The 25734-nt window shown below is 50.5% G+C and overlaps 2 protein-coding genes across 3 annotated transcripts in view; one reads left to right on the top strand and one right to left on the bottom strand.

Annotated features, from left to right (window-relative positions):
* The first annotated feature begins 2853 nt into the window (after window positions 1-2853).
* Window positions 2854-21083, top strand: MPPE1 (metallophosphoesterase 1). 2 transcript variants are annotated; one of them, XM_082668315.1, is made up of 11 exons: window positions 2854-3023; window positions 3781-3839; window positions 11705-12078; window positions 14553-14661; window positions 16240-16343; window positions 16930-17004; window positions 17681-17789; window positions 17902-17970; window positions 18049-18171; window positions 18770-18910; window positions 19817-21083. In XM_082668315.1, the coding sequence occupies exons 3-11, from the start codon at window positions 11783-11785 to the stop codon at window positions 19997-19999; spliced, it is 1209 nt and encodes a 402-aa protein (XP_082524441.1). In that variant the 5' UTR covers window positions 2854-3023; window positions 3781-3839; window positions 11705-11782; the 3' UTR covers window positions 20000-21083. The 2 variants fall into 2 exon arrangements, with proteins under 2 accessions (XP_082524441.1, XP_082524442.1); XM_082668316.1 differs by having other exon boundaries at window positions 17905-17970.
* A 1379-nt stretch (window positions 21084-22462) lies between these two features.
* The window catches only part of GNAL (G protein subunit alpha L), a gene marked incomplete at both ends in the record, with an annotated part of 71263 nt that continues 67991 nt past the window's right edge, over window positions 22463-25734 (bottom strand). The window contains 5 exons of the mRNA XM_082668473.1: window positions 22463-22609; window positions 23083-23150; window positions 24383-24513; window positions 25266-25386; window positions 25645-25703. Of these exons, the coding sequence (XP_082524599.1) occupies window positions 22463-22609; window positions 23083-23150; window positions 24383-24513; window positions 25266-25386; window positions 25645-25703 (526 nt within the window). The remainder of the gene's footprint in view (window positions 22610-23082; window positions 23151-24382; window positions 24514-25265; window positions 25387-25644; window positions 25704-25734) is intronic.

Here is a 25734-nt window from a genome sequence, read left to right on the forward strand (position 1 = left end):
CCTGTTATCTGTTGGTTGCTCTTGGCTGTCCTCAATATTTGTCAGCCTCTCTTACACTCATTTGTCTTTCTTCATTTTTTTTAAATTTATAAAGATTTTCTCCTTTTCACTTTCCATTTCTCTTAAGGTGCTGTTTGTTAAGTTCCTTTCATTCCTTTAGTTCAGTCTTTATTTCTTAATTTTTTCTTTTATTTCTAATTTCTCCTGATTCTGATTTACATTGTCTCTCATTCTCTGAATGTCTTTAGTTTGTTCTGAAATAGTAGGTGACAGTTTTGGTCTGTTTTGTGGGTATGTTTCTGTGGCATGCTTTCATCGTCTTCAGGAATGTTATACTATTTGTTGTTCTCTTTTTTCTGATGATAACTTTGCTAACTTTTGACCTCACTTCTTCCCTAATGCTCATTCCTGAATTTACTTCTGAACATCCAAAAGGAGCAGCGTTCAGAGAGCTTTCGCAACACCTTCTGTTGCTGTCATCGGCGGGCTAACGTGTGAGAGCTTGCCTTCTGCAATTCCCTCTTTCCCAGTTTTATCTGCACTTCTTTCCTCCATGTCTCTCGTCCATGTCCTGAAAATTCTCATCCCACCCTGGGAGTCCCCCTCCATGTGGGGTCTTCTTCCAGAAGAAGAATTTCTCCAGCCCCTCAGGCCCATCCGTGGGCCCCTTGCTGCTGGACGAAGAAAAATCCTTCCTGTTTTCAGCTGCTCTCCTCTCCATGCTTCCTGCGGAACCTGATGCTATTTGGGGTTCCCTGTCATCAGGTCCATTAGATTCTTTACTGTTCCTGTTTCTACCTGCATCTACACTGATGTCACCCGGTCTTGTAGTGATCTCTGGTTCATCCTCACTCCCCTGACATTTGGGGGGTTTGTGGGAATAACTCGTCAGATCGTTTTGCCCTAAGCATCGTCTATGGGTTTTGGATCTGGTACCTACTCACTCAGTTCACAGCACCTAATGGATAAATGGCCCTTTAACCTTCAACACATCTGTGAAGTCTCTTTTGCCACGTAAGGAAACCTGTTCACAGGTTGGGAGACGTGGAACGGACATCTTTGGGGGCCATTATTCTGCCAAACACTGTGCCATACACCCATCTCCTTGCTTCAGCATTAGCAACATTTTGCCAATAGCGGTTATTCTCCTATTTCCCTACCGTAAAATTTTTTTCTGGAGTATTAAAGAAAATTCCAGAAATCATATAATTTACCTATAAGTATTTTAGTATGATTCTCTAATCTTAAAAAACTATAGGGGAATTCCCTGGTGGTCCAGTAGTTAGGACTCCAAGCTTCCACTGCAGGGGGCATGGGTTTGATCCCTGGTTGGGGAATTAAGATCCCACATGCCACGTGGGGCAGCCAAACAAAACAAAAAACCCAAAACCAACCAACCCACCAACCAAACAAAAAACCCCAAGAGCATTATCATAGCAAAATTACCAATAACTCTTTAGTAACACCTAACATTCATTCCATGTCCAAGTTTCCCAATCTTTTAAAAAGTGTTTTTGGTGTTTTTTTTGAAGTTAGTTTGTCCCAATCATGACCCAACCCAGGCCAGGAACTGCATTTGGCTGCCTTGTTTCCCGTCTGATTTGCAACAACAGATCCTCCTCCTGCCCTCCTCCCTTTTGTCGTGATGCTACTTGTTGAATAAATAAATTGGGTCATTTGGTCTGTAGACTCCCCACATTCTGGGTTCGGCTGACCGCCTCCTGCTGGTGTAGCATAACATGTTCCTTTGGTCCCTGTATTTCCTTAAGCTTGTAGTTCTAGGCGTAACCGGATTTCATTTTTTTTCCTTTACTTTTCCGGTTAGTGAGAATACTTTGGAGGTGATGCTTACCTCCTGTTGCATCATATCACTGTTCATACAGAGTCCAGTTGTGCCGGTTTTGGTGATGTTAAAATTGTTTATCTGGGCATATTTGAAAATATTCAAATATTTTAATTAATAATAATAATTACCACTTACTGCTTACTTACATATACCAGGAATTTTGCTAATTGTTTTCTATGCGACTTCTTATATTACATCTCAGTACATTCACTGTACTCATAGATTTGAAAAACGGACCGGACTTGGTTGTTTGGAAGACTCTGAACCACTGCTCCGAGCTTCAGTTTGTTTTTTTGACATAGTGATTCTTGCTTTTGATATACGTGGTTATTTTGAGGATTATTTGAAGCAATGATATGAAAGCATATTGAAAAGTAGAACACGCCCTGCTATAGTGTTATAAAAAATTTTTTTAAAGAAAATCCAAAATAAACAGTTACTGTGATGTCTGTCTCACTTATTCCGCACCCGTTTCTTGAAGGCGCTAAGCCAGGCCCCGCAGAAGAGGATGAAAGCGGCCCGGTGCCGGCGCGCAGCAGCCGGAGAGGCGGGGACGCAGGTGAGCGGCCGCACAGCCACCCTCCGCGGGAGCCCGGGGAAGGGCCCAGAGCCGGCCCGGCGCCGTGCGCCTCGCCGTGCGCGCCCCTGCCCAGCGCCCCTACCGTCTCCAGCCACAGGCGCCCCCGCCCAGCACCCCGTGTGCGTCCCCTCCCCGCGCCCCACCCAGGCCCGCGCCCTGCCCCAGTACCCCGGCCCCCGCCTCCAGTGCGCCGGCCCCCGCCTCCAGTGCACCCCGCCCCTCCGCCTGCGCGCCCCGCCCCTCCGCCTGCGCGCCCCGCCCCTCCGCCTGCGCGCCCCGCCCCCAGCCCCTGCACCTCTACGCCCCACTCCCCGCCCCCAGTGCGCCCCGCCCCTGCGCTTCCACTCCGGAGCCTCTACGCCCCGCCCCCCGCGCCCCAACGGCGCTCGGGCCCCGACCCACGCGCTCGTCGCCCGCAGCCCGCTGGGTCCGCTGCGGAGCAAGCGTCGCGCCGCTGGCAGGTTCGGGACGTCCGGCGCACTGAGACTGGTGCGGGAACGCACGGGGCGCGCCTTGCGGACCGGCGGTGGGAGTCCGCGGCCAGAGGCCGGCGCGGGTCTGGGCCTCCGGGACAGGAGCAGGCGGCTGCGCAGGCAGGTGGGGGCCAGGCAGCTGGGCTCCGTGTCACCTTCGCGCTGAGGCGTCGGTGCTTCCGTTCGTTGCTGTTACCGGCCCTGCGAGCTGCAGCCCCCTTGCCCTTTTAGGAACGCAGGTTTACCTCTTGAGAAAACCGTATACTGGAAATTATTTATTTGCTGGAAAATTACCATTACCTAAGGCCCATGTATTAAATCGTAGGGGCTGCTCCCTTCCTAGTTTGCTGCTGTAGATTTTTAAAAACCCGTCTTAATTTAAAATGTAATTTAAGATGGAAAATTTAACATGCAAACAGCCACTGATGACATTGTGGTAATAATGAATTTAACATTAGTGGACAAGTATTAAACATGTTTTAATGCTAATTTTTGGGGGGAGGGAAGTTAGCTATTCAGTGATAGCTTTGAAGTTAAAAATCAGTCAATGGATGAAATATTTTGCTCCCAGTGATGGACTGCAGCTGCTATTGTTGTGTGTTGGGCCATACAGAGCGATCTTGTATACGTGTTTTATGTGTAAGTATTTATACTACAACTTAAAAGAACTGTTCTTGGCCAGTAACTAATGTCGGTCGTTAGGTCGTTAGCTCTGTGGTGCTCGCTGTCTTTTACTTTCAGCGTGGCTCGGGTTCCTTGTGGGCAGGAGGCAGCAGCCACTGTGCCGTCTAGGAGGTGATGCATTTTCCGCTTTAACGATAGTTAATGAATGAAAGATTATTCTGCCGCAAAGCACACAGTTTGTCTTTTATTTCAGGTAGAGGCGCTCTGATTTTGGGGAGCACAAGCCAACCTTCATACCGGTCTCTGTCATTAAAAGGTGAGAAGATGACCCAGTGATATTCCCCTGAATCCAAGCTCCCAACACTTTTTCTTCTTTTTTTAAATATAAAAGTAGTGAATTTAAATCTAAAAGGAAGCCCTTGTTATAGGACATTGTTAACTTATAGGGTCTTCTGTGTGCGTGTCTTCTTTTTTAAAAAAATTGTGGCAAAACCTACATAACATAAATTTTACCGTTTTTAAATGCACAGTGCAGTGGCATTAAGTACATTGACATTGTTCTGCAACCATCACCACCATCCATTTTCAGAGCTGTTTCCTCTTCCCAAATGGAAACTCAACATCCATTAAATAATAACTCTCCATTACCCCCACCCCAGGCCTTGGCACCCACCATCCCACTTCTGTCTCTATGGAATTGACTTCTGTAGGGCCCTCATATATAAATTTATTTATTTTTGGCTGCGTTGGGTCTTTGTTGCTGCGCACAGGCTTTCTCTAATTGCGTTGAGCGGGGGCTACTCTTCGCTGCGGTGGGTGGGCTTCTTATTGCAGTGGCTTCTTTTTTGCGGAGCCTGGGCTCTAGGCACGTGGGCTTCAGTAGTTGTGGCATGTGAGCTCAGTAGTTGTGCCTCGTGGGCTCCAGAGCCCAGGCTCAGTAGTTGTGGTACACGGGCTTAGTTGCTCCATGGCATGTGGGATCTTCCCGGACCAGGGCTCAAACCCATGTCCCTTGCACTGGCAGGCAGATTCTTAACCACTGAGCCAGCCACCAGGGAAGTCCAAGGGCCCTCATATAAGTGAGATCGTACAGTATTTGTTGTTGTGTGTCTGGCTTATTTCACTCAGCATACTGTCCTCAGGGTTCATCCATGTTGTGGCCTGTATCAGAATTTCTTTCCTTTTTTAAGGGTTGAATAATATTCCATTGTAATTAGATGTTCATGCAACATTTTGTTTATTCATGATTCATCCATCAGTGGACACTTGGGTTGCTTCCACCTTTTGGCCGTTGTGAAACGTACTGCAGTGAAATTAGTGTACAAATATCTGAGTCTGTTCTTTCAATACGTTTGGGTATGTACCCAGAAGTGGGATTGCTGGATCATATAGTTCTATGTGTAATTTGGGGGGGGAACCACTGTACTGTTTTCCACATTGGCTGCACCATTTTACATTCCCACCAATAGTGCACAAGGATTCCAATTGCTCCACATCCTTGTCAGCACTTGTTATTTTCTGTTTGTTTTGTTTTTGATAATAACCATCCTGTTCCTTTTTTATTTGTTTTGTTTTGAGTGACTTGCGTGAGATCACTTGCTGGGAAATAACACACTGGGGTGTGGGCTTCCCCGGCTGTTGGGATCACCCGGGCCCCAGACTTTAGGGGAGACCCCAGGAGCTCCAAGCACTTCTGTGTCCTTCCCTTTTAGAAGAAAGTGTTTACTCCAAAGAGGCTGGGGAAGACTGTCATCACTTCCTACCAACCAGAGAGCTGCCCGGGCTCTTCCTCTGTTTGAGTCCCACACTGGGGCTGGTGAGAGGATGGTTCTGGGCACGCATTTGCCAGTCTTTACGTTCCTGCCTGGCTCCCACTCAGAGGAGCAGGAACAGCCTCTGTCCTTTTCCCTCTTGTGTCTGTGATGAGGGTAGACTGTTGTGCATTTAAAGAGAGATGATGGACTGAAACAGCCATGCTGTGTGTTTGTAATTCTAAAATGCCCGGGAAAATAAATAAAACTAAATGTAAGCCATTAAGTCCACACACATTAATTGAGCACCTACTGTTTGCAGGCACCAAGTGGGCGTGAGAGGGGGGGACATGAAGATAAATGGGCTGGGTTCCTGTGCAGGGAGCCGAGAGCCTAGTGCAGTAGGAAGTATTGTTGATGTCATGGCCAGTGCACACAGGCACGTGTACAGAAAAACGGAGCTCAAAGCTTTACTCTGCCTTTCCTCCACAGTGTGCCCTACAGGCTTGTCTTTTCTGTGTTGTTTTATTCTATTTTATTTTTAAAAATTTGGGTCAGAAACCACCAAACTGATTTTATAAACCAGTGATGAGTCTCTTCTAGCTTTTTGAAAAATTCTGGGATAGTAGTGTTATCGAACCAAACTTGGGTCTAATCTACTGACACCAGATTGTGGTGAAGGAAAATGGGGTATTTATTGGAAAGGCGCCAGTACAAGGAGGACAAGTGGCTCCTGCTCTACAACCCCAAACTCCCCATGGTTCTTCAGAGAAAAGTTTTTATAGGCAACATTTGGGGGGAGGGTGCAGGGTGTGTGGCTTTCTTCTGTTTGGTGGGTGGGGAGGTAGCAGGGTGGGGCTCCAGGGATCTTGTGCTCAGCCTGAAGTTGCCTTCCTCCACCTGTGTGGGAGCCTTAGTTCTGCAAAAGAGCTCAAAGTCATTATTGCGTCTTGAGGACCCTGCCCCAAGGCTGCACTATTGTTTCTAGACTGTTACTTCCTTGTCTCTGCATTCCTTCCCTTTCCTGATTAGTAACTGTTTGAATCTGCCCTTTGGGACTCAGGAAAGGTCAAGGAGGTTGAGTGAAGCCTGTTTCCTACAAACGAGAAACGGGGCACACAGAAAGGCCTTGTACCGGAGTGGGCCCCATAGGGTCCTGCTCCATTTCAGTAGATGTTACTGAGCTGTTTTTATACTGTTGTCGTCTGTGTTGTCAGGAATAAGAAGTGTGTGTGTAGTAGAAATCAAAATACCAAGATTCAGCCCTGTAGGGGTCAGCAGGGCCTCTTACATGTAGATAAGCCAGGAGGGGTCCTAGACCTGTGAGTCTGCCCCTTCATCCGAGGCCACACTGAGCTGTGTCGGGAGCCTGTATGGCTTTCCTGCTGGGTTAAATTTTTTTTTTTTTTTTTTTGCGGTACGCAGGCCTCTCACTGCTGTGGCCTCTCCCTTTGCGGAGCACAGGCTCTGGACGCGCAGGCTCAGCGGCCATGGCTCACGCGCCCAGCCGCTCCGCGGCACGTGGGATCTTCCCGGACCGGGGCACAAACCCGTGTCCCAAACCCGTGTCCCCTGCATCGGCAGGCGGACTCTCAACCACTGCACCACCAGGGAAGCCCTGATGGGTTAAATTTGTTGAGCTTAATAAAACTGACAAATTGAACTTGGGGAGTGAAAACAATAACATTTTATTAATTTTGCCTTTTGAGCCCAAACCGCTAACGCAGAGGAAAGCTTCTAATATGGACAGAATTATTCATCATTAATCCCAAGAAGACAACACACAGAATATAGTCTTTATCATAACCTCCCACTTCCTCCTCTTACAGGCTGGTGATACAGATGGATAAACACATCTTTTTCGTGTGTTTATTGATCAGGCAGGAGGGGACAGTGGCATCTGCGCCTGGGAGGGACCAGACCCCCTGTCGCTTAGTCTAGGAAAGGACACGTTTTCTCTCCATTCACTTGTGAGAGCCTGGACATGAAAGGGACAGTAGCATTTGGTGGTTCAAGCTGTGGCTGTGTTACCGGAAGGGGAACCCCTTCCAGGGCCCAAGGGTGGGGTCTTTAATACTCAGAAATGAATTGTCCAAGGAGACACATGTACTGATGAAGCAGAAGACTTGACTTTAGTGGGAAGGGGCACCCAGGTGGAGAGCAGCAGGGTAAGGGAACCCAGGAGACCTGCTCTGCCACATGCTTGTAGTCTCAGGGTTTATGGTAATGGGTTTAGCTCCCCAGGTCCTCTATGGCCAGTCATTTTGCTTGTGCTTGTATTTGGTCCAATTCCTGGCAGTGCAGGCATCTCAGTCAAGATGGTTTCCAGCGTGAGGGTTTCTGAGAGGTTGGCAGGACATATTGTACACTGGCGTCTCCTGCCTTCTTTTGGGCTCTCCCTAATTCTTCTGGCTGTTGGTAGCTTGTTTGTCAGTCTGTGTTCCTTATCAGGACCTCCTGTTGTAAGATAAATCATGCAAGCGGTCATTATCCTCCCTGGGCAAGGTGGGCGGTTTCAGTCAGTGGTTCCCTAACAGCTGTGGGGATCTTAAGTCACTGGTTTTTATTATGGTTGAGATAAAACATAAGGTTTACTTTTAGTGAGGCAAGGGTCTGGGGGCTTCAGGTGTGAAGCGTTAGAAGCACCACGTAGTGAATGAATGGAGAAGCAGGGTCAGCCTGGCGGCCATGGCTCCCAGACCCTCCGGTCACTGGCCCTCCTTCCCTGGACCTGCTGGGTTCCACTGACCGAGCCTGCGGGAATCCCTCAGGGTGTGAGCTTGACGCTAATCTTGTCCTGAGTAGCCTGCCTCATAGGGATGAAATATAATTCATATTTTATGGTAAGGCGAGAAAACCTTAGATACAAAATTTTTCTCTGCCCATTTGGGCCTCATCCCCCATTTAGTGTGTGCTGTGCACCTGCACTGACCAGCCCTCCTAACTTAGAGAGGGCCTTCCTTCTTCATCTCATCAAGGGTCACAGCTCCTTATGGGGTGACCTTCCTTCTTCAACTTGTAAGGGACCGTGACGGCCCACCACTCACTGCTTGTACATGCAGGTCTGGATTGTGTAAACTGTCAGTGATACATTTGATGTGTGACTCTTTGTCTCAGAAACAAAAGAGCATCTCCCAGGTTGGCTTGAATAAAATTTTCCATTTTTTCCTTAGATCGACTGTTGGTTAATTTTACTGTCAACAATAGAAAGACTTACTTTAAAAAAAAAAAAAAGCACTTTTGTGAACATTTCTGTTAATCTCCACGGGTGCAGTGGGGGCAGGTGCTGTGACCCCGTGAGGCCCAGGGAGGGTCGGGGACTTGCTGAGGTCCCCCAGCAGAGCTGCGGTCGATTCTCACAGATCTGACGGAGGATGCAACACCGGAAGAAGAGCCAGGGCTGCTCCGTCTCGCTCTTCCCTGCCCCGCCGGCCGCAGGGTAGTGATTGGTTGCCCATGGCTGCAGGTTCCCTCGAGCCGGGCCCGGAAGTGAGCAGCAGCCAGGTCCCTGAGGCCGGCCGCAGGCTAGGAGCCAGCAGAGGGCCGTAGAAAGCAGCCGTGGTGGAAGTGACGTCTGGGCCCCTGGCGTGGGGCTCAGAGCCACGCCTGGCCTGGTTCCCCCACCGTGTCAGCCCTAAACACTGCCTTCACTTCAGAAGGTCAAGGGGGTGGGCTGTGGCCATGACGTTGCAGACAGCGTTAGGAACACGACTTTGATGGATGGTACAGTGAGTTTTGGAAAGAGGAAGAAAAGCAGTTTCCAAGCTTTGAGAAAAAGGAACTCTGTTTGAAAGATTTGGTGTAAGAAGCTGTCAAATATGGTTTTCACTCTGATGGTGAGTTCTATTTTTTTTAATGATCACATTATACCAGGTTCACGTGGTATTGGGGTTTTCTCCAGAAAATGTGTCTCAACAGCCTCTGGCTGGCCTGCTGCCCCCCTTCTTTCCTTTCTTCCCCTTCCCCCCCCTTCCTTCTAAGTCCTGTGGTTTGTTTGTTTATGGCAGAAAGAACACGGAAGCCTGAGGAAGGGCCAGGGCTCGGCTTGTGCCCTCTGACCCGTTTGCCTGGGCCCTTATCTAAGCTGACAGCTGTGGGGCATAGGGCGGGCTGGGAGGGGTCCCCCGTGCCCACGGTGCAAACCCACCGTGTCTCTTCTTGTCCTCGTGCTCTTGTGTCCTCCCCCCGGGGTGTGACCTCCCTGTGCTCCCAGGTCTCTGTCACCATGCCGTGGGGAACAAGGTTCTCTGACGGAGCAGTGGGTGTGGAGGAGCCATTTAACTTTGTCCTTAGGGTTTTCTCTTGGGAAACTGGGACCCACAGAGCAAAGGCTGCTGACGGAAGGCTCCAGACCAGCCCCAGGGCTGGGGCTCCCTCCCTCTCATCCTCGTGGTTGGGGACATTAGGGTCTAGCAAGTTTCAGCTGCTGTTTTGGCCTTGGCTTTTAGGATTTTAGGAGATTCTAGGACTTTGAAAGGAAATGGGACAGTGAGAGCAAGTGGTTTTGGTCCATTTGAATGAGTCCAGGCTGAGGCTGATGGTGTTGAGAGGGTTCGTTACTCCTTCGAGTCCCTTCGCTTTTCCCTCTTTTATCAGCGAGCAGAGAGTCCGTGCCCCGAGTCACACTGACGGTTGTCCACACCCGAGGTGTGACCGTGACGAGTGCATGGCAGCAAAAAGGACTTGCTCCTCCTCCTCGTGCCATCCGAGGAAGCGCTGGCCATGTGGGCAGAGGTTCACGTCGGGTGACCACACGTCACGAGGCGGCGCTACCACCCTCAGAGCCACTCTGCACTCTCCTTAGAGAAAACAGGTGGGGAGGACAGTCCAGGTCAGAGGGGAAGGGCTGGCTCCCATCACTGACGGCCCAGACCTGGGGGTAAAGCTGTCGTGTGTCGTGCGTTGTGCATCTTCCGTGATCCCAGGTCACATGCGCGGCTGCCTGTGACCTCTGTGTCCCAAGGGACGTGTTTAAAATCTAGCCTTTGAGCCCTGCTCCCTCTCCCATCGGGTACTTACTATAAACAATGCGGTTCGCGGGCAGACACGGGACAGGATGGGGAGGTGGGAAGCACCTGCCCGTCATTTCCTCGTTTCTAAAAAGCCGCCTGTGGAGGTGAGTCCTGAGCAGTGCAGCCCCACAGCCGTCAGCATGATTTCAGTCGTCGCAAGCCGGCTTCCTCATTGATTTGTTTCTGGTATTTTCAACACTGGGTTGTGTTTTAAGCTTTTGTTTAATGGCTCAGCATACACGTTTGCCCGTGTTTGTTTTTAGGTGAGGTTTTGCTGTTTTTCCACGTCTTAGGAGTTGCGTGTTATAAACCCCACTGTGGAGTAGGCTGGGCTTGTACAGGTGCAGGTGCGAACATTCTGGAAGCCGGACTTTGCGGCGATTGTTTTAAGCTCTAAAAGAATGAGTGTCCTTGTCCCTTTGGTTGTCAACCATATGAAGGTTCCTAGATCCATCCTAGAAAATCACCCCCCTGGAAAGGACTCTGTATTTATTGGCTCAGTTAAGATCCATGGTGGGTGTCTCCACAGCTCCCCCTGCCTTCTGGGGCTTCTCCCGAGTCTGAGCTCTCTGTGGCCTCCAGGTCACCGCCTGTTGTAGAATCCTGGTCTTGAGCACTAGTGGAGGAACCTAAAGTGGAAGGCCACCTCTCAAAACCCACCTCAGGCCACTCTTTCATCAACATTCTCGTCAGATGTGTCAAAAATGGATGCAAAGTTCATCTATGATTCAGATGAACCCGTGAACATTTGAAAGGTTCCCGAAGAGAGACAACCGCACATAAATGTCTTATAAAGGAAGGCCATCTAGAGTTTAAGGCTGATGTGCAGGTGAAAACCCATGTTTGTGGGAATGTGTGTAACCCAACGCGGTGTTCATGGCTGTGGCTGCATCAGACCCCAACCCTGAGCCAGCGAGGAAACACCTTGTCTGTGAATGTCTACTTCTTCTGTGGAAGAGCCGTGTAGAAAAGTGGAGAATTCACACCAAAGGCAACACTGTTACATGGGGCTACGGCCTGTTGATTTTTGAGGAGGTAGGTGGGCATCCTTTTGGGAACCAACTGGCACCTGTTTGCTAATTGTTGACTTTTCCTGTTATGTCTTGCACCTTAAACATCCTTCCCTAGACTCCCTCCATCTCATGATTTCTAAAGTAGTAAAAAAACTTTGTCATCTTGGTGGGAAGATCATTCTAGTAGCGCTATCCTGTCATGTGGAGGTGTAGAGACCGCCTAGGAAGCCACTGTTTTCCCTTATCTGTAAGTCCTGTGGTGGGTCGTCCTGGTGAAAGTACAGGACAGTCCTGTTTATCTGGGAAGGTGATAGGGTTCTGGAACTTGCTAGTTCTTAATGGAGGGCTAGTGACAGTGGCTTGTTAAGGGACACACATCACCCGGTCCTCTTCCTTTCCCTGCAGGTACTCGGCTAAGACACCAGCGCCAGCTGCCCCTGGCCAGGAGTCTAGTTTCCTTGGGGGAAGTCTCGTGGATTTGACATGGCTGCAGAGGACATGGCCTCGACCCGGCTGGGGGCCGGGAGGCAGCACCTCCGTCCACTGAAGAGGAGGGGCTTGGTGCTGCTGAGACTCACGGCCATCGTCTTTGCTGTGCTTGTCTTTTGTGAATTTCTAATCTATTACCTAGTGATCTTCCGGTGCAGTTGGCCTGCGGTGAAAACTCCCGCGGATGCCGGTGGACTCGGGACCCCTGAGCCTGTGCTCAGGGCCATGTTCTTGGCTGACACCCACCTGCTCGGGGCTGTGAGAGGCCACTGGCTGGACAAATTACGGAGGTAGGGGCTGGACAAATTACGGAGGGTTTTCTGTGGGTCCGTAGGCTGGAGGCTTGTCGGCCTCTCCCCACGGGTTGGGCCTCACGGCTTCACGGACGCGTTCGTTATTTTCTCCTCAAAGAAGGACGTTTGGGGCATTTGGCTTTTCCTTTAACTTACTATTCACTGAGTGTCTGTTACGTACAAGGACCCAGGATTGTGAGTCGGGTGTGGGTCTGGGTCCTGTGGCTCTGAAATAGTTATCAGGCCTCTGAGCTCCTTTGTCTCCCTGTCTGCAAGTGGATTCATACGGGAAACCTCACAGGCCATGTGGACGAGGTCCGCGGAGGGGTCTTCCTCTCCCCCTCACCTCTCTGGTGTGAAATTTTGAGCCCTTGGGTTTGCCCCTCTGGGAGACTGGAGGAGGAGCAGATTGTGGTTGTTTCCCTGGGGACAGCTTAGACCTGCTTGGCTTAGTTTGTTTTCTCATTGGAAGGCTTTTTAAAATGTTATTTAAAAAATTTTTTAAAAAATTAATTATTTTTGGTTGCGCTGGGTCTTAGTTGTGGCAGGTGGGTTCCTTAGTTGCAGCTCGTGGGCTCCTTTAGTTGCAACATGTGTGCTCCTTAGTTGCGGCTCGTGGCCTCCTTAGTTGTGGCTCACCAGCTCCTTAGTTGCAGCTCACAGGCTCCTTAGTTGTGGCATGTGAACTCTTAGTTGCGGCATGCATGTGGGATCTAGTTCCCTGACCAGGGATCAAACCCGCGTCCCCTGCATTGGGAGGCAGATTCTTAACCATTGCGCCACCAGAGAAGTTCCTAAAAATGTTATTTTTAACTGTGGTAAAATGCAAATAATGTAAAACTTACCATCTTAACCATTTTTAAGTGCACAGCTTGGTGGCATTAAGCACATTCACAGCACTGTCCACCTGTCACCCCATCCATGCCCAGAACCTCATCATCTTCCCCAGCTGAGACACTGTCCCCACTGAACACTGACTTCCCCTTCCCTCCCCCAGGCCCTGATCCCCCACCATCTACTTCTGTCTCCAGCAACTTGACTGCTCTGTGTCCCTCAGTAAGTGGGTCCCACAGTGAGTGTTTGTCCTTTTGTGTCTGACTTGATTCACTGAGTGGAACGTCCTCCAGGTCCATCTGTGTGGTGGCAGGTAGCAGGATCTCCTTCCTTTTTGAGGCTGAGTTTTACTCTGCTGTCTAGACGGACCACATTCTGTTTATTTGTCATCTGTTCCTGGACACTGGGTTGCTTCCACCCTTTGGCCTTTGTGCTTGATGGCATGAAGGCAATTCCTGGCTTGGTGGCCCTGTCCCTGGCACCTTTTCGTCACCATGGCTTCATTTGTGCCTCCTTGGACAGGCCTTTACTCCTGTAGGTGGGAATGTCCTCCAGTGCTTGGGATGTCCCCAGGGTGGGCGAAGGAGGCGGGATGGACGGCGGGGCTGCTGTACCTTCTTCCTCAGAGTTTTAAACCCCAGGAGGCATGAGCTAGACCAGGGCTAGGGTGAGGCCCAGGTTCTCTGTTTGGGCCTCACCTAGGGAGGCTTGTTTATGAGCAGTCCCACGAGCAGCCTGCCGTGTCCTCCTTCTGCTGCTTCTACACGCTTTCCTCGCCAGGGTGAATAACAGTAAATCAGGGCAAACCAAGGTGTGTATTTGTGAGGCGTTCTGGATGAAGCAGTGGCCACGCAGAGAGGTTTCTTGGCCTCAGTCTCCCCTGACGGACAGTTACCGTCCCCTCTATTGTGCACCAGACGTAACGCCCGCTTTGGGAGGGGAGAGGAGCTGGGATCACAGGACAGTGGTGGAGTCGGAGTTGGCCAGGGAGCTGGAGGCGGGGCAGGCGCTGCCGATTTGAAGCCCCACCAGTGTGGGCACCGTGCCCGCTCGCTTCATCCAGTGACTATCCGTGAAAGCAGGTTTCACTGTCTCGTTGACCACAGAGAAACCAGGAATCAAAGGCAGTACGCAGCGTTGGCGAGGCGACCACGGGTTGCTGGGGGGCGCTGTGTTGGGCTGTGGCCTGATGGGCTGCAGACCCGAGGCTCTGAGCGATCATCTTCCTCCGGGAGTTCTGATGCTGGGCTGTGTCTCTCGTCTCCCCCAATAAGCCCTGTGCTGCATCTCCTCTGTGTGTCCGTTGGCATTGGCATCTTTGGAAGCTGCATCCAGGCCTCCCAGGCCCCTGGGCTCTGGTGAAGGAGGGACAGCTTCACGTGCAGGGTGGGGCTGGTCTGAGGGTCCCATCCAGGGAGGCAGTCCCTGCGGTGGTGGGAGGGGCAGCCTGATGGTCCCCTGGTGCCTTTGCCCCCTCAGTGAAGCAGGTGGGGACCCTGGCTCTTCCAAGCAAGGGGGGCCATGGAAGAAGGAGCGGGGACCTTTTAGTTCACATTTTAAATGGCCTGTCAGACCGTCCGCTGGATGTAGCTCTGCCCGAGAAGTGGATTGACCCTTCTTTTTCTCTTGGCCTCCAGGGAGTGGCAGATGGAGCGAGCCTTCCAGACGGCACTGTGGCTGCTGCAGCCTGAAGTCGTCTTCATCCTGGGAGACGTCTTTGACGAAGGGAAGTGGAGCTCCTCCCAGGTGGGACCCTGCAACCCTGGCACCCTGGTCCTGTGCTGAGGTCCAGCATAGGAAGCCCAGGGAGTCGTGGAGCCCTGGCCGTGGGTCGGAGGTTCCAGCATGAACAGTGTGTGGCCTGTCCTGAGGTCTTTGGGCTCTGTGTCAATGACAGTTGTGAGTTAGGTCGGCTTATCTTAGGTTTGCCTGTGTAGGAGACACCTGGGTTAGCCAGACGCTTCCCACGAAGCTCTCGGAAGGGGAAAAGTAAGCAAGAGGGAAGCGTTTCAGTTGTCCCCGGAGTTACAGAGTACATGCTGAAACGTAGCTTGACTTTAGGCTCTTAAAATAGAATGGCTACATCATGAGATTGTGCTATGTACAGGTTACTTGCTTTCCTCTCATTTTCCTTCCTCTGAGGAAGGTGGGGAGAGCCAGGCCCTGGTGGGAGTTTCCTTTGCCCTCGGGCCCGAGACCGGGTGATGTGAACCTTTCCACAAACCAGAGAGAAAGGCCCTTCTCACCTTGGCTGTCAGAATGCTTTGCCTACTACATTCCTGGGATTAATGGGGAAAAAAAAAAAAAGCTGTTCTCGCTGCTTAGTTAAAAATGTTCTGTCACTAATGGTTTTGGAAGATTTTTTTTTTTTGGCTGCGCCGTGCAGCATGTGGGATCTTAGTTCCCCAACCAGAGATCGAACCCGTGCCCCCTGCATTGGGAGTGCAGTCTTAACCAACTGGACCACCAGGGAAGTCCCCTGGAAGGTATTTTAAAAAATTCATTGAAATTTCGCAGGACGGTCCTAAGCTGTACAAAGAAAGTCTTGATCCAGGTATGACAGAAACCTAGTGTTCATAGGGTTGCAGTGTTTGTTGTGATCTAGTGCAGAACTAATTATGAAACAATGGAAATGCTGTATGTAAAAAGCAGCTAGTTATAAAATGAGGTTGGATATAGATGTTGGTTTTGCAAGTCAAAGGGAACATTTTATCTTTTTCTAATTTTATGTTATTCTAACCTTAAGTATTATTTGTTAAAGTCTTTGTAAATGTATTGAAGGAATCTCTATCCAGCTTATTTCCCTTGGTTGGGCCAAATTTAAAACTTTTAGGATAAAGTTGACTACTATTCAACTAGGTATTGTCCAGCCTGGAGTGTTTGTCCAGTTTATGTTTTTAGGCTTAATAAAAATAAGAACTAAACAAGCATCATTCTCAAGCTTTAACAGTTAAAGTCAGAGAAGTCTCGAGAGAGAGGTCCTCATCCTGGGGGGACACACAGTGTACTTGACGTTTCTGCAGAGCCCGTTCTTAGGACATGCTCAGATCTGCGGGCATCCTCACTCAGCCTGGGGTCTGTGCGTGGCCGTCAGGTGACCTTGAAGTGGTGTATGAAGCAGGTGGTTTGGGGAGATAACACCATTTCATTAAAATTTGGCATCAAATTAAATAGTTAAAATATTAAGTTAGTTTTGGGAAAAGAATGTTAGAAATTCCACACGATGGCTTTATGAACGTCTGATCTGGGCGGGAGTGACCTCCTCACCCTCAAAACAGGGCAGGGAAGGCTCCCGGGCCACAGCGGTGGTGCTTCTCCCCACAGGCCTGGGCGGACGACGTGGGGCGCTTCTGGAAGATCTTCCGACACCCGCCCCATGTGCAGTTGAGGGCCGTGGCCGGTAACCATGACATCGGCTTCCACTACCAGTGAGTGGTCAGAGGAGGCCCCTGCGCACGGCTGTGCCTTCCTGCCTGCCCAGCCTGGGGGGCCTTACCTGTGCGGTCAGGTGGCAGGGCTCCACATGGGCGGGACTGCTGTCCTGCACATCATACGCTTGCCCCACGGCTGATCTGTATGTGCCTTGGAGTGATTCTAACTTGAAACTTACATTTCGTGGCCAGTTTTCTTCCGGGACTCAGAAAACGACGATTTGGGCTTTACTAGCTAATGTTCACACGGTGCTTCTGATGCGCCAGCCTGTTAGAAGCACTGTACTTCTGTACATTTAATCTCTTACTTTACCTAGTATTTTTTATTACTGTACCCACTGTACCAGTGAGGAAGCTGGGGCCCTGGGGACGAAGCCGCTAGCCCCAGGCTCCAGGCCCTGGGCTGGTCAGTGGTGGGGCAGTGGGGGTGGCACCTCGCCCACCTGGGGCCCATGGGAGCTCAGAACGAAGGGTGCTGGTCAGGCCCTCAGGTCCCGGAAGTTACTTTCTGTGTTCATGATCTTCTTAAGATGTCTTAAAATGGCTCGTTCTGAAAACTGTTTCTTTTTACAATTGAACATAGGATGAACACATACAAAATAAAACGATTTGAGAAAGTTTTCAACCCTGAAAGGCTGTTTTCTTGGAAAGGAATTAAGTGAGTATCATCTGGGAATTCTTATGAAGACCCCTAGAACTTGAATTTCCTTAAGAAAGTTTAAACACGATGGTCATGTCCCAGATCATTGGATTAATCGGCTTCTTATCTCTAAATTCTTTAAGTGTCAGGCATCTTCTTCGTGCCCGGTGGACGTGCATGTGGGAGAGGAAGGCATATGTAGTGGGCGTCTCTGACAGTGCACTAGAGGGAAGGGGGCCCAGGGAACCACAGCTGGCCTTGTTGTCAATCCCAGTTTGGGCTCCTCTGGCCCAGCTAGCTCTGCAGCACCCCTACCCGCGCCGGATTTTAGGCTTTGCTCTGTTGTCTTATTTCACGTCATCTCCAAAGGGAGCCAGGGTGTGTGGGTGGGTCTTCGTCTCCCCATTTTACAGCCGAGATCCAGGCATACAAGGTCAGACGCTCAGCATGGCGGTCACCTGGGACCTTTCACACGTTCAGGGTGGAAAAGCCTTTACCGCGTCTTGGACTCGCCCAGAGATGCTGTTTTGTCCTCTTAGCATCGTCTGCACCTGCAGACACAGCACAGCCAGGCTGAGACTTACAGCTGTGCTGGGGTTTCTTCCCCGTGGGTGTGTAGCTTCTGTGTCCCAGGGACACAGTCGCCAGTGGACAGCACAGGTGGCCCATGGCTGATCTCCTGCCCTTGCCTCAGTTTCGTGATGGTTAACAGCGTTGCACTGGAAGGGGACAGCTGTGATATCTGCTCTGGAGCAGAGGCTGAGCTCCTGGAAATCTCTCACCGGCTGAACTGCTCCCGGGAGGTAGGACCCCACACCCTCCCACCCCCAGGGCATGGCCTCCCTGCCTTCCCTCCCCACTGTCCACCGTCCAGTGAAGGCGGGGGTGTGAGTTAAGGGCCTGACCTCTGACCAGCAGGAGCATCGCCCCCAAGAGTGTGGAGACAGGCAGCGGCTGCCGACCTCGGCCCCCATCCTCCTGCAGGTGAGGGGGTCCCCGCCCGTGTTTGGAGGAAGCGTCCAGGGTCTTATGGTCCCCTGACTCCTCTCTGACCCTGAACAGCACTTCCCGCTTTACCGGAGAAATGACGCCAACTGCTCCGGGGAGGACGCGGCATCCCCCGACGAGAAGTACACCCCCTTCAAGGAGCGCTATGACGCGCTCTCCCAGGAGGCCTCGAGGAAGGTTTGCTGCCTCTGGGACGCAGGGACGTTGGGGACACAGGGACGCGGGGTGGGACAGGCAGTGCCTGCACAGCTGTTTCATCCTCCCGCCCCCCCGCCCCCTCCCCAGGAAACCCACTTCTGTTCCCTAAGATCTAGTTAATAACGTTCTCAGCTATTCTTTATTCTGTTTTCCTATCACCACGTATTTGGGAAGGTGAATGACACTTAGAGTTAAGTTTTTAGGGACTTAATTAGAATGTGCTTTCTTAAGTGTGTGTATCTGTATGTATATATTCACACGAATATTGATATACTATATGGTGTATGTAATATGCAAAGCAAGTACATTTATGAAGTAGATTTATAAAAATATTTATAAAGAGAAAATATAATTGAAAATATGAAATCTGGGATGAGAAGAATAGATTCTCCCTAAGAGCCTGAGCTCAACTTTTGGTGGAGTCTAAACAGCCCAAAGGGTTTTCAGGGCCGAGGGAAGCGGGCCCGCCCACCTGCGGGGGCTTCATGGTAGCCACGGGGCAGTGGCCGCGGGGTGGTGTCTGTGGCGGTGGCCCTGGGCCCTGGCTGCACTCTCCCCACCTCTGCTGTCACTGCAGCTGCTGTGGTGGCTCCGGCCGCGCCTGGTCCTCAGTGGCCACACGCACAGCGCCTGCGAGGTCCTGCACGGGGCCGACGTCCTGGAGGTCAGCGTGCCATCTTTCAGTTGGAGGAACAGAAACAACCCCAGTTTCATCATGGTACGTGAACCTTTATTTTCGTCTCAAAGCTTTCATACGTATTTAAATCAACACAGTGATCAACTACTGAATTGCTGCAATCTGTGAAAATACACAGAAGCTGTAAACACCACCCCCCAGGCGTACCAGCAGGAACACCTCTCAGGGGACAGTTGCGGCTGCGCAGGGACACCTCGAGGCGTCTCATCCTGCGTCCCTGCAGTGCCCTTGGGTACCAGCTCTGCCTATTCCGTTTTCTAAGGAAGCAGGGTCATCTTGTGTTATTTTCCAAACACGCCCATTTGTTCTGACAGAAAAATGCTACAGCTCTTGCACGTTTATTAAAGATGTTAATTAGTGATGACCTGAAGCTTCAGCTCCTCTCTTTGACCCATGAGTCCAGCATCCAGGTCACAGTGCTTTCATGTCAGGGGCTTTTACTTCATAACAAGATGGGGAAAACCTCCTGTTTTCAAATTCAAAGTAAATGAACGTTCCCCACTGTCATTCCACATAGCAAAAACATCTACCAAAAAAAAAAAAAGAAAACAAAAGCCCACTGAGATGCCCCCAGCACACGTATTTCTGGTAACAGTTGCTTATTTCAGCATCAAGTGGCGTGAACAACAGCCGTGTCCTGCTTGTTCCTGGATGACCACTGATGCTAAGTCTCCAGGCCTCTCTGAACCCCTCTGCCATGTGCCCCCCCGGGTTTTAGAGGAACCCCCCGTGCCAGGGGCTAGATTCAGTGGAGGTCAGCTCCAGGTCGTGTGCACTCGGCACACTGGGACCCAGTGCTTGGGGGCGGGGGGTGGCTAAAGGCTGTGCCCTCGGTCTCAGGTGCCTCACGCCCAGCGGCTGCCTTTCCTCGGTTGGGTCTGTGGGTTGGCGCTGTCACGGCAGCTAACGGTCTCGCTTACTCTCCAGGGCAGCGTCACGGCCACAGAGTACGCCCTTGCCAAGTGCTACCTGCCCTGCGAGGACATGGTTCTGACCACGTACTGCACGGCGGCCGGGGGCCTTGTGCTCCTCACGTTAGTCCACGCTGGGCTTGTAGCCTCACCTTTTCATTTCGGTTGGAACATGCTCAGAAAATTTAAGACCACGTGAGTAGCAGGAGACGTTCTGCACTTAGTAGTAAGTCCCGAAGCCAACGAAACTGAACTTCGGGCAGTGCTTACGGAGGGCGAGACCAAAGTGGGCCATGGGCACAGCTCGTAGGATCTGGGTTGCTGGTGCAGAGTACTGCAGAATCAATAGTTGATTGTGCTGTTCTCACGCTGTGAAAATGGGACTTGTCTCTACAGCTGGTCTGTCTTCTCGTTTTATCAAATATATGTGTAATCAAAGATTGTGTCTGTACAGTGTGTAAAAGCTATGAATGTCATCACTTGCATGCACTAGACAGCCTTCCTTCCCCAAGACGGAGGGTTAGCTGTTCACAAATGCTGGGTTTGCTTCTGTCCTCCTATGAGTAGTTCTCAAGTTCTTATATTTTATAAAGCTGTATACTTAAAATAAAATACAGATGCTACAAGCAGGAATACATTGTTCTCAAGGCTTTTGTATTTCTGTGCTAAATTAATGGAGTCAGATTTTTATTAATTAATTAATTTTTTTTGGCTGCACCACGCGGCATGCAGGATCTTAGTTCCCTGACCAGGGATCAAACCTGTGCCCCCTGCAGTGGAAGCACAGTCTTGACCACTGTACCGCCAGGGAAGTCCCTGGAATCAGATTTTTAGATGAGTGTAATTTTCTCTCCAGCAGACCAAGTTGTTAAATTTGAATTGAATGCCTGTCAGTGATCAAAAGAAACTTGAAAAATGGACCAGGAAGAGGCTTTTTGTATTTAAAAATAAATATGCCGTGGTAATTTTAAACCGGATAAAATGTATTCTTTTTGTGTTTTTTTCCCTAAGAGTCTGGCTCTTCAATCAGACTTTTAAATAGGAAGTTTAGTTACAGCGGAATTGTTGAATAATAATGCATGTAAAAATATACAATTTCATTTTTTGGGGTGTATGTGTGGGGCTGTAGCTCTTCAGGTTTTCATGTTTTACTTTGAAAATGCAATGGAAACTGAAAATCATTTCCACTTTATATGTCTCAGTTCAACTGACAGTTTTATGAAATAATCAAGGATGACAGGAACAGGAATTTGATGATAATGAAATAAAAAAAAGTGATGGTGCATTGTCTGTAAAGTTGTCATCCTTTATTTCATGGAAGAGCAGTATTTAAATGTGGATGAGTTTACAAAGGATTATAAGATGCTGCTTTATAGAGTAAACTTAAAAATATTAAAGACTAAAAGACGAAATGGAAGTTAATGCAGTAACGCAGGCTAGGCTGCCCCATCTCTGCATTTGTGTCGCTGAAATATAAGCTTGGACAATTTAAAAGATTGTCTTTGAAAACCGCCCTCAAGGCCGTGGATAGACGAGAATGGCTTTCTAGGTCTTGAGCTGGATGTAACTCATGAGGCTGCATTTGCAAGTCTTTCAAGGTTGAGAAACAGCCATGTATTTTGACTTTGTATTTCAAATAAAGGCTTTGTAATGTTCCTTCTTCAAAAGGCAAATCACATTCTATCCTTTGATTCTCCAAGGCCAGACACAAGCCTGGAACCCTTGTCTTTTTCTCACTCTTCGTTTACGATGAGACCTGTGGTCAAGTTAAGTGGTTCAAAAACTTTGACTAAGGGAATGGGTGACCTTGGAAAAGTCTTTAAATTGCCAGATAATTGAGAAACATGTTTTCTGGAGAGAAAAAAACATCCTTGGTTCCCCGAAAGAAGCTTGTGATGTGGGTGTGGCATTTTGTGAAATGTGGATGATTAACGTGTATCATTTATATTTATATAAATTTATATATATATATATATTTATCAAGGAGTATTGTTAAAAAGTACCAACCTGATAAAATACCCTAAACTCTATACACCATTCACTCCCTTTCTCAGAGCAAGCGGCAGTATGATGACAGCTGTTCAGCACAACAGAAACACGTTTCTTTTACAGGGACAGCCATAGTCAAGGCACGGAGATCTACAGGGATTCTCCTTGAGTAGTTATACAAAATAATATTACATTTCGTGGTCTGTACAGTGTAATAAACCAGCAGTAAAACAACAAAAAGAACCTATGAAAGGAGGCCGTTGCCTGAGCAGCGTGAGTCTGGGGACCATCGTGGATGGGACACGTGTGGCCAGAGCGAGGGGGGGGTTTCTGCTGATGTGTGGATGGTCAGAGGGGCTCTGACACAGAGGCTGAGGCCAGCCGCCCCTGGAGACAGGACTGAAGGGGGTTCTGTCCCCACTGCGGCTTGGGGCTCCTCTGAGTCGTGGGCCCATGGGGTCAGAAGGGCGACGCCCCATCACGCTTGGGCCAGTGCGTCTCCCCATCCGCCAAGTTCTCCACGAGTCGGGGCCCCCTCACCCCCACACAGACCGGGGCGGGGTGGTGGGGGCAGAGGTGGCCGGGGGCCCGGAGGTCACGCGAGCCCGCACAATGGACGGGGACTCGCTGCTCTGTGCCGGTGGCCCTGGGGCGCGGGGCGGGGCTGGGGGGCTCACAGGAGCTCGTACTGCTTGAGGTGCATCCGCTGGATGATGTCCCTGCAGTCGTTGAAGACGCGGCGGATGTTCTCTGTGTCCACGGCACACGTGAAGTGCGGGTAGCAGTAGTGCTTGCCGTCGCCCGTGGCCGTGCTGATGCGCTGCGGAGATGCAGCCCGTCAGCTCCGGGGGACCGAGGGCCGGGGGTGGGGGCGTCTGTGTCAGGGCTGAGCCCCCCATTTCTCACTTTTTATGTAAGCTTGAAATCATCTCAAAATACAGAGTTTTTTCAAAAAGGGAACATCTGAACCTGAGCAGGTCCGTTTCCATGTGACCCTTGAGCTGAGGAGAGGCCACACCCCACATCCCACTGAAAGGCAACATGCCAGCGGGGTCGGTCATCTCAGTGCTGCCCCGGGGCCTGTACCCTGCCCGTTCCTGCTGGGAAGTTGTGTGACCTGAGGCCGGAAGTCCGACCTCTCTGAGCCTCTGTGTGCTCAGCTATGAGATGAGGAACGACACCTTCCCATCCCTCATTGTTTGGGGGAGATTAAATAAGCTCGTGAGAGACTAAGTGCAAAGAGCGGGGTCACCCTAAGGTGGCAGGACAGCAAAGGGCAAGGAAAATGCTCACCAAGAACAGATCCCGGATGAAGAACTTAGCTCTTGTGACTTTGGGATCTTCTCCCGCATCTGGTGTCGCTGTAGAAAATCAAAGGGAATTTTATTTAAATGACATGACACACAGATACAGCTGGATGGAGGCTGTGCACACAGAGCACGGAAGCACACGGGCCATGCAGCCAAAGACTGAAACGTGACCTTCGTCCCTTTCCTCCTCCCAGGTCACTTTGACTTCAACAGTGGTTTTTGTTTGGTGCCGGGTGAACAGCTTCTACTCAAGTCAGATGAAGCGTCTCACTGACTGGTGAGCCGGCCCCCAGTCGCCTGCACCTGGTGAACCGTCCTGCAGGGAGGGCTGCCAGCTCATCCTGAGACTTCCCAGGAAAAATGCTGACCAGACAGGGTAAGGGGAGCGAGGGGCTGGTTCCCAGGAAAGGTCAGAGCAGGCCCGGCTGCTGCGGGGTGGGTGGCATGGGGGCTGGGGTGCTCCCAGACGGCGGCTACTACCCGGGCCCAGGAAGCACCCCGCCAGCTGGCTGAAGTTGGTGCAAAGACCGCGATAGGTTTCTTAACTTCTAACTGAAGTTTCTGGGAGAGCCCCCTTCATCCTGCTTTATCCAGTTTGGGATTAAACCTTGAGGAGTGGGGTTATTTTGCCATAAGCAAATCCCTCCTTGGAGACTCTGGTGGCCCAGGAAACTCAAAACCCAAGAGCAGCCACTGGAAATGGGTCCCGACTCCTCCAGGTTTGCCAGACGGGACCTTCCCGGCTTCAGCACTGAAATTCCCACGTCCCAGGAGCCTCACAGCCTCCCGGGACGGCTGGTCACCCGATGAAGTCACCATGCTGTGGCCAAAGTCATCGCTGGGGACAGAGGCCTCAACACGGTGGTCGGCAGCGGGCAGCTCGGGACAGAAGTCACTGCTGCCCCGTCCCTGCGGGCCTGGCCGGAGTGACTCAGACAGCGACTTCCCGGTCAGTCACTGTGCGGGGTCAGCAGGCAGGTCCAGGCGGACCGACCGACACGGGGCCCCGGGAGGCAGAGCTTCCCTGCAAACCCCGCATTCACGTCAAGCTGCCCTTCCTCCTCCTGCTCAGCGTGGACCAAGCTGAACTCTGAAAATTTTACAAATGGGACCCTAAGGACATTTTAATACTCTAGAAGCTAAGGGTGGGGCAGGAGTCAAGAAGATTGATCTAAATTAACTGAGTTTCCTAGATTCATCAGAACCGTCGGAATTACAGTTACAGGGCTATGGAAAGAACAATTCTTTCCCTTAATCACAAGATACTTATTTTGGAATCTTACCGTCTTCAGGAACAGTATAATTTGCGTACTCTGGGAAATAGTCTTCAATCTTTGATTTCCCTGCCAACACTTTTTCTGCCAGCATATCCTGTTTGTTCAAGAACAAGATGATGGAAATGGTCCGTAACCACCTGGAAAGGAGCAGGAAACACACACAGGTGTGGGTCCACTGCCTGAGCAGGCACCTCTGTCGCAGGCATTATCCATGGAGAGGACAACGTGCTGCCCTCCGGACGAGGCGCCGGGCTTGGGATTATTTGGTGCCCCAGAACCTCAGCCCCCACTCCATCTGCACACAAGACTCCCTCATGAGGATAAACTCTCAGGAGGAGGATTCAGCTCCACAGGGCTGTACTGGCGCCAAAGCCAAGGTTCACGTCAGGAATAAATACGCTCGGATTTGTGTGGTGTAATTTACTAGTAAAGGGTCAGAAAAGCGGGAGAAGTTAAAGCTCTCACAACAACAGACACAGAAGAGATGGTCACGCAGGGCATCTGCGGCTCTTGGGCGAGGAGCTGGGTGTTGAGGGTCTGGGTGGGGACCTGTCACTTCGCTGACAAGTCGAGGGAGGGGCTCAGGGGTCATCAAGTCATGAGCGGATGTTTTAAATGGGCGCTTTTTGCATTTTAAAAACCAAACGAAACCAATTTTGAACCGTATATAACCTTAGGCTTCCAAATCAGAGTTCTGGATTTTCGTGACAAAGTCCCATCAGCTTCACACCCCCATCTTAAGTAAGTCTCTACATTAAATGGACTGAAAGAAGCGTCTTAAGGTTTTAGAAGATTTATCACAAGGAAGGACTCCATCAGAGAACAAAGATGAAAGCAAGCCGAGAGGCATTTTAAACGCAGCGGGAGACCGAGTTTACTGTCTTGTCACCTGTTGTTCCAGATGCTCTCGAAAAGGTCCAGGGACTCCCGCAGGCGGTTGGTATTGTTATCTTCCCGGATCACCATGTTGTAGCTGCTGCAGGCGGCCACGTAGATGATGGCGGTGACGTCTGGGTGGGAGGAGTGGGGGAGGCACCTTGGTTATTTAGAGCAGTTACAGCCACCCATGTCCGGGGAGAGCTCCCTTGTGATCGCAGAATTGACCCGGGGCCCCCAAACTAGCAGAGACAGTGTGACCCCAGGATGCTTAACTTCCATATTCATGGGACTAAGACACTTGATAGGTGAGTGGATTGAAAGCTACTGAAACACAGCAGCAGGAGGGAATGTGGGTTTGTCCCCATTTTCTTGAGAGAGGGAGAAATCACCGTTGAAGCACTGGATCCATTTTCTTCTCTCGTCCCTCTGGCCTCCGACGTCAAACATGCTGGGGGAGAACATGGGTTGGGGGGTGCCGT

Source organism: Grampus griseus (assembly GCF_964374135.1).
Source record: "Grampus griseus genome assembly, chromosome: 12".
Lineage (NCBI taxonomy): Eukaryota > Metazoa > Chordata > Mammalia > Artiodactyla > Delphinidae > Grampus > Grampus griseus.

Bases quoted from the DNA above. Each gene is read 5' to 3' on its own strand.
- MPPE1 (XM_082668315.1), top strand. From the start codon at position 11,783: ATGGCTGCAGAGGACATGGCCTCGACCCGGCTGGGGGCCGGGAGGCAG. The intron at 12,079-14,552 runs GTAGGGGCTGGA...CTTGGCCTCCAG, and splicing joins TGGCTGGACAAATTACGGAG to GGAGTGGCAGATGGAGCGAG. The intron at 17,005-17,680 runs GTGAGTATCATC...CCCTTGCCTCAG, and splicing joins TTTTCTTGGAAAGGAATTAA to TTTCGTGATGGTTAACAGCG.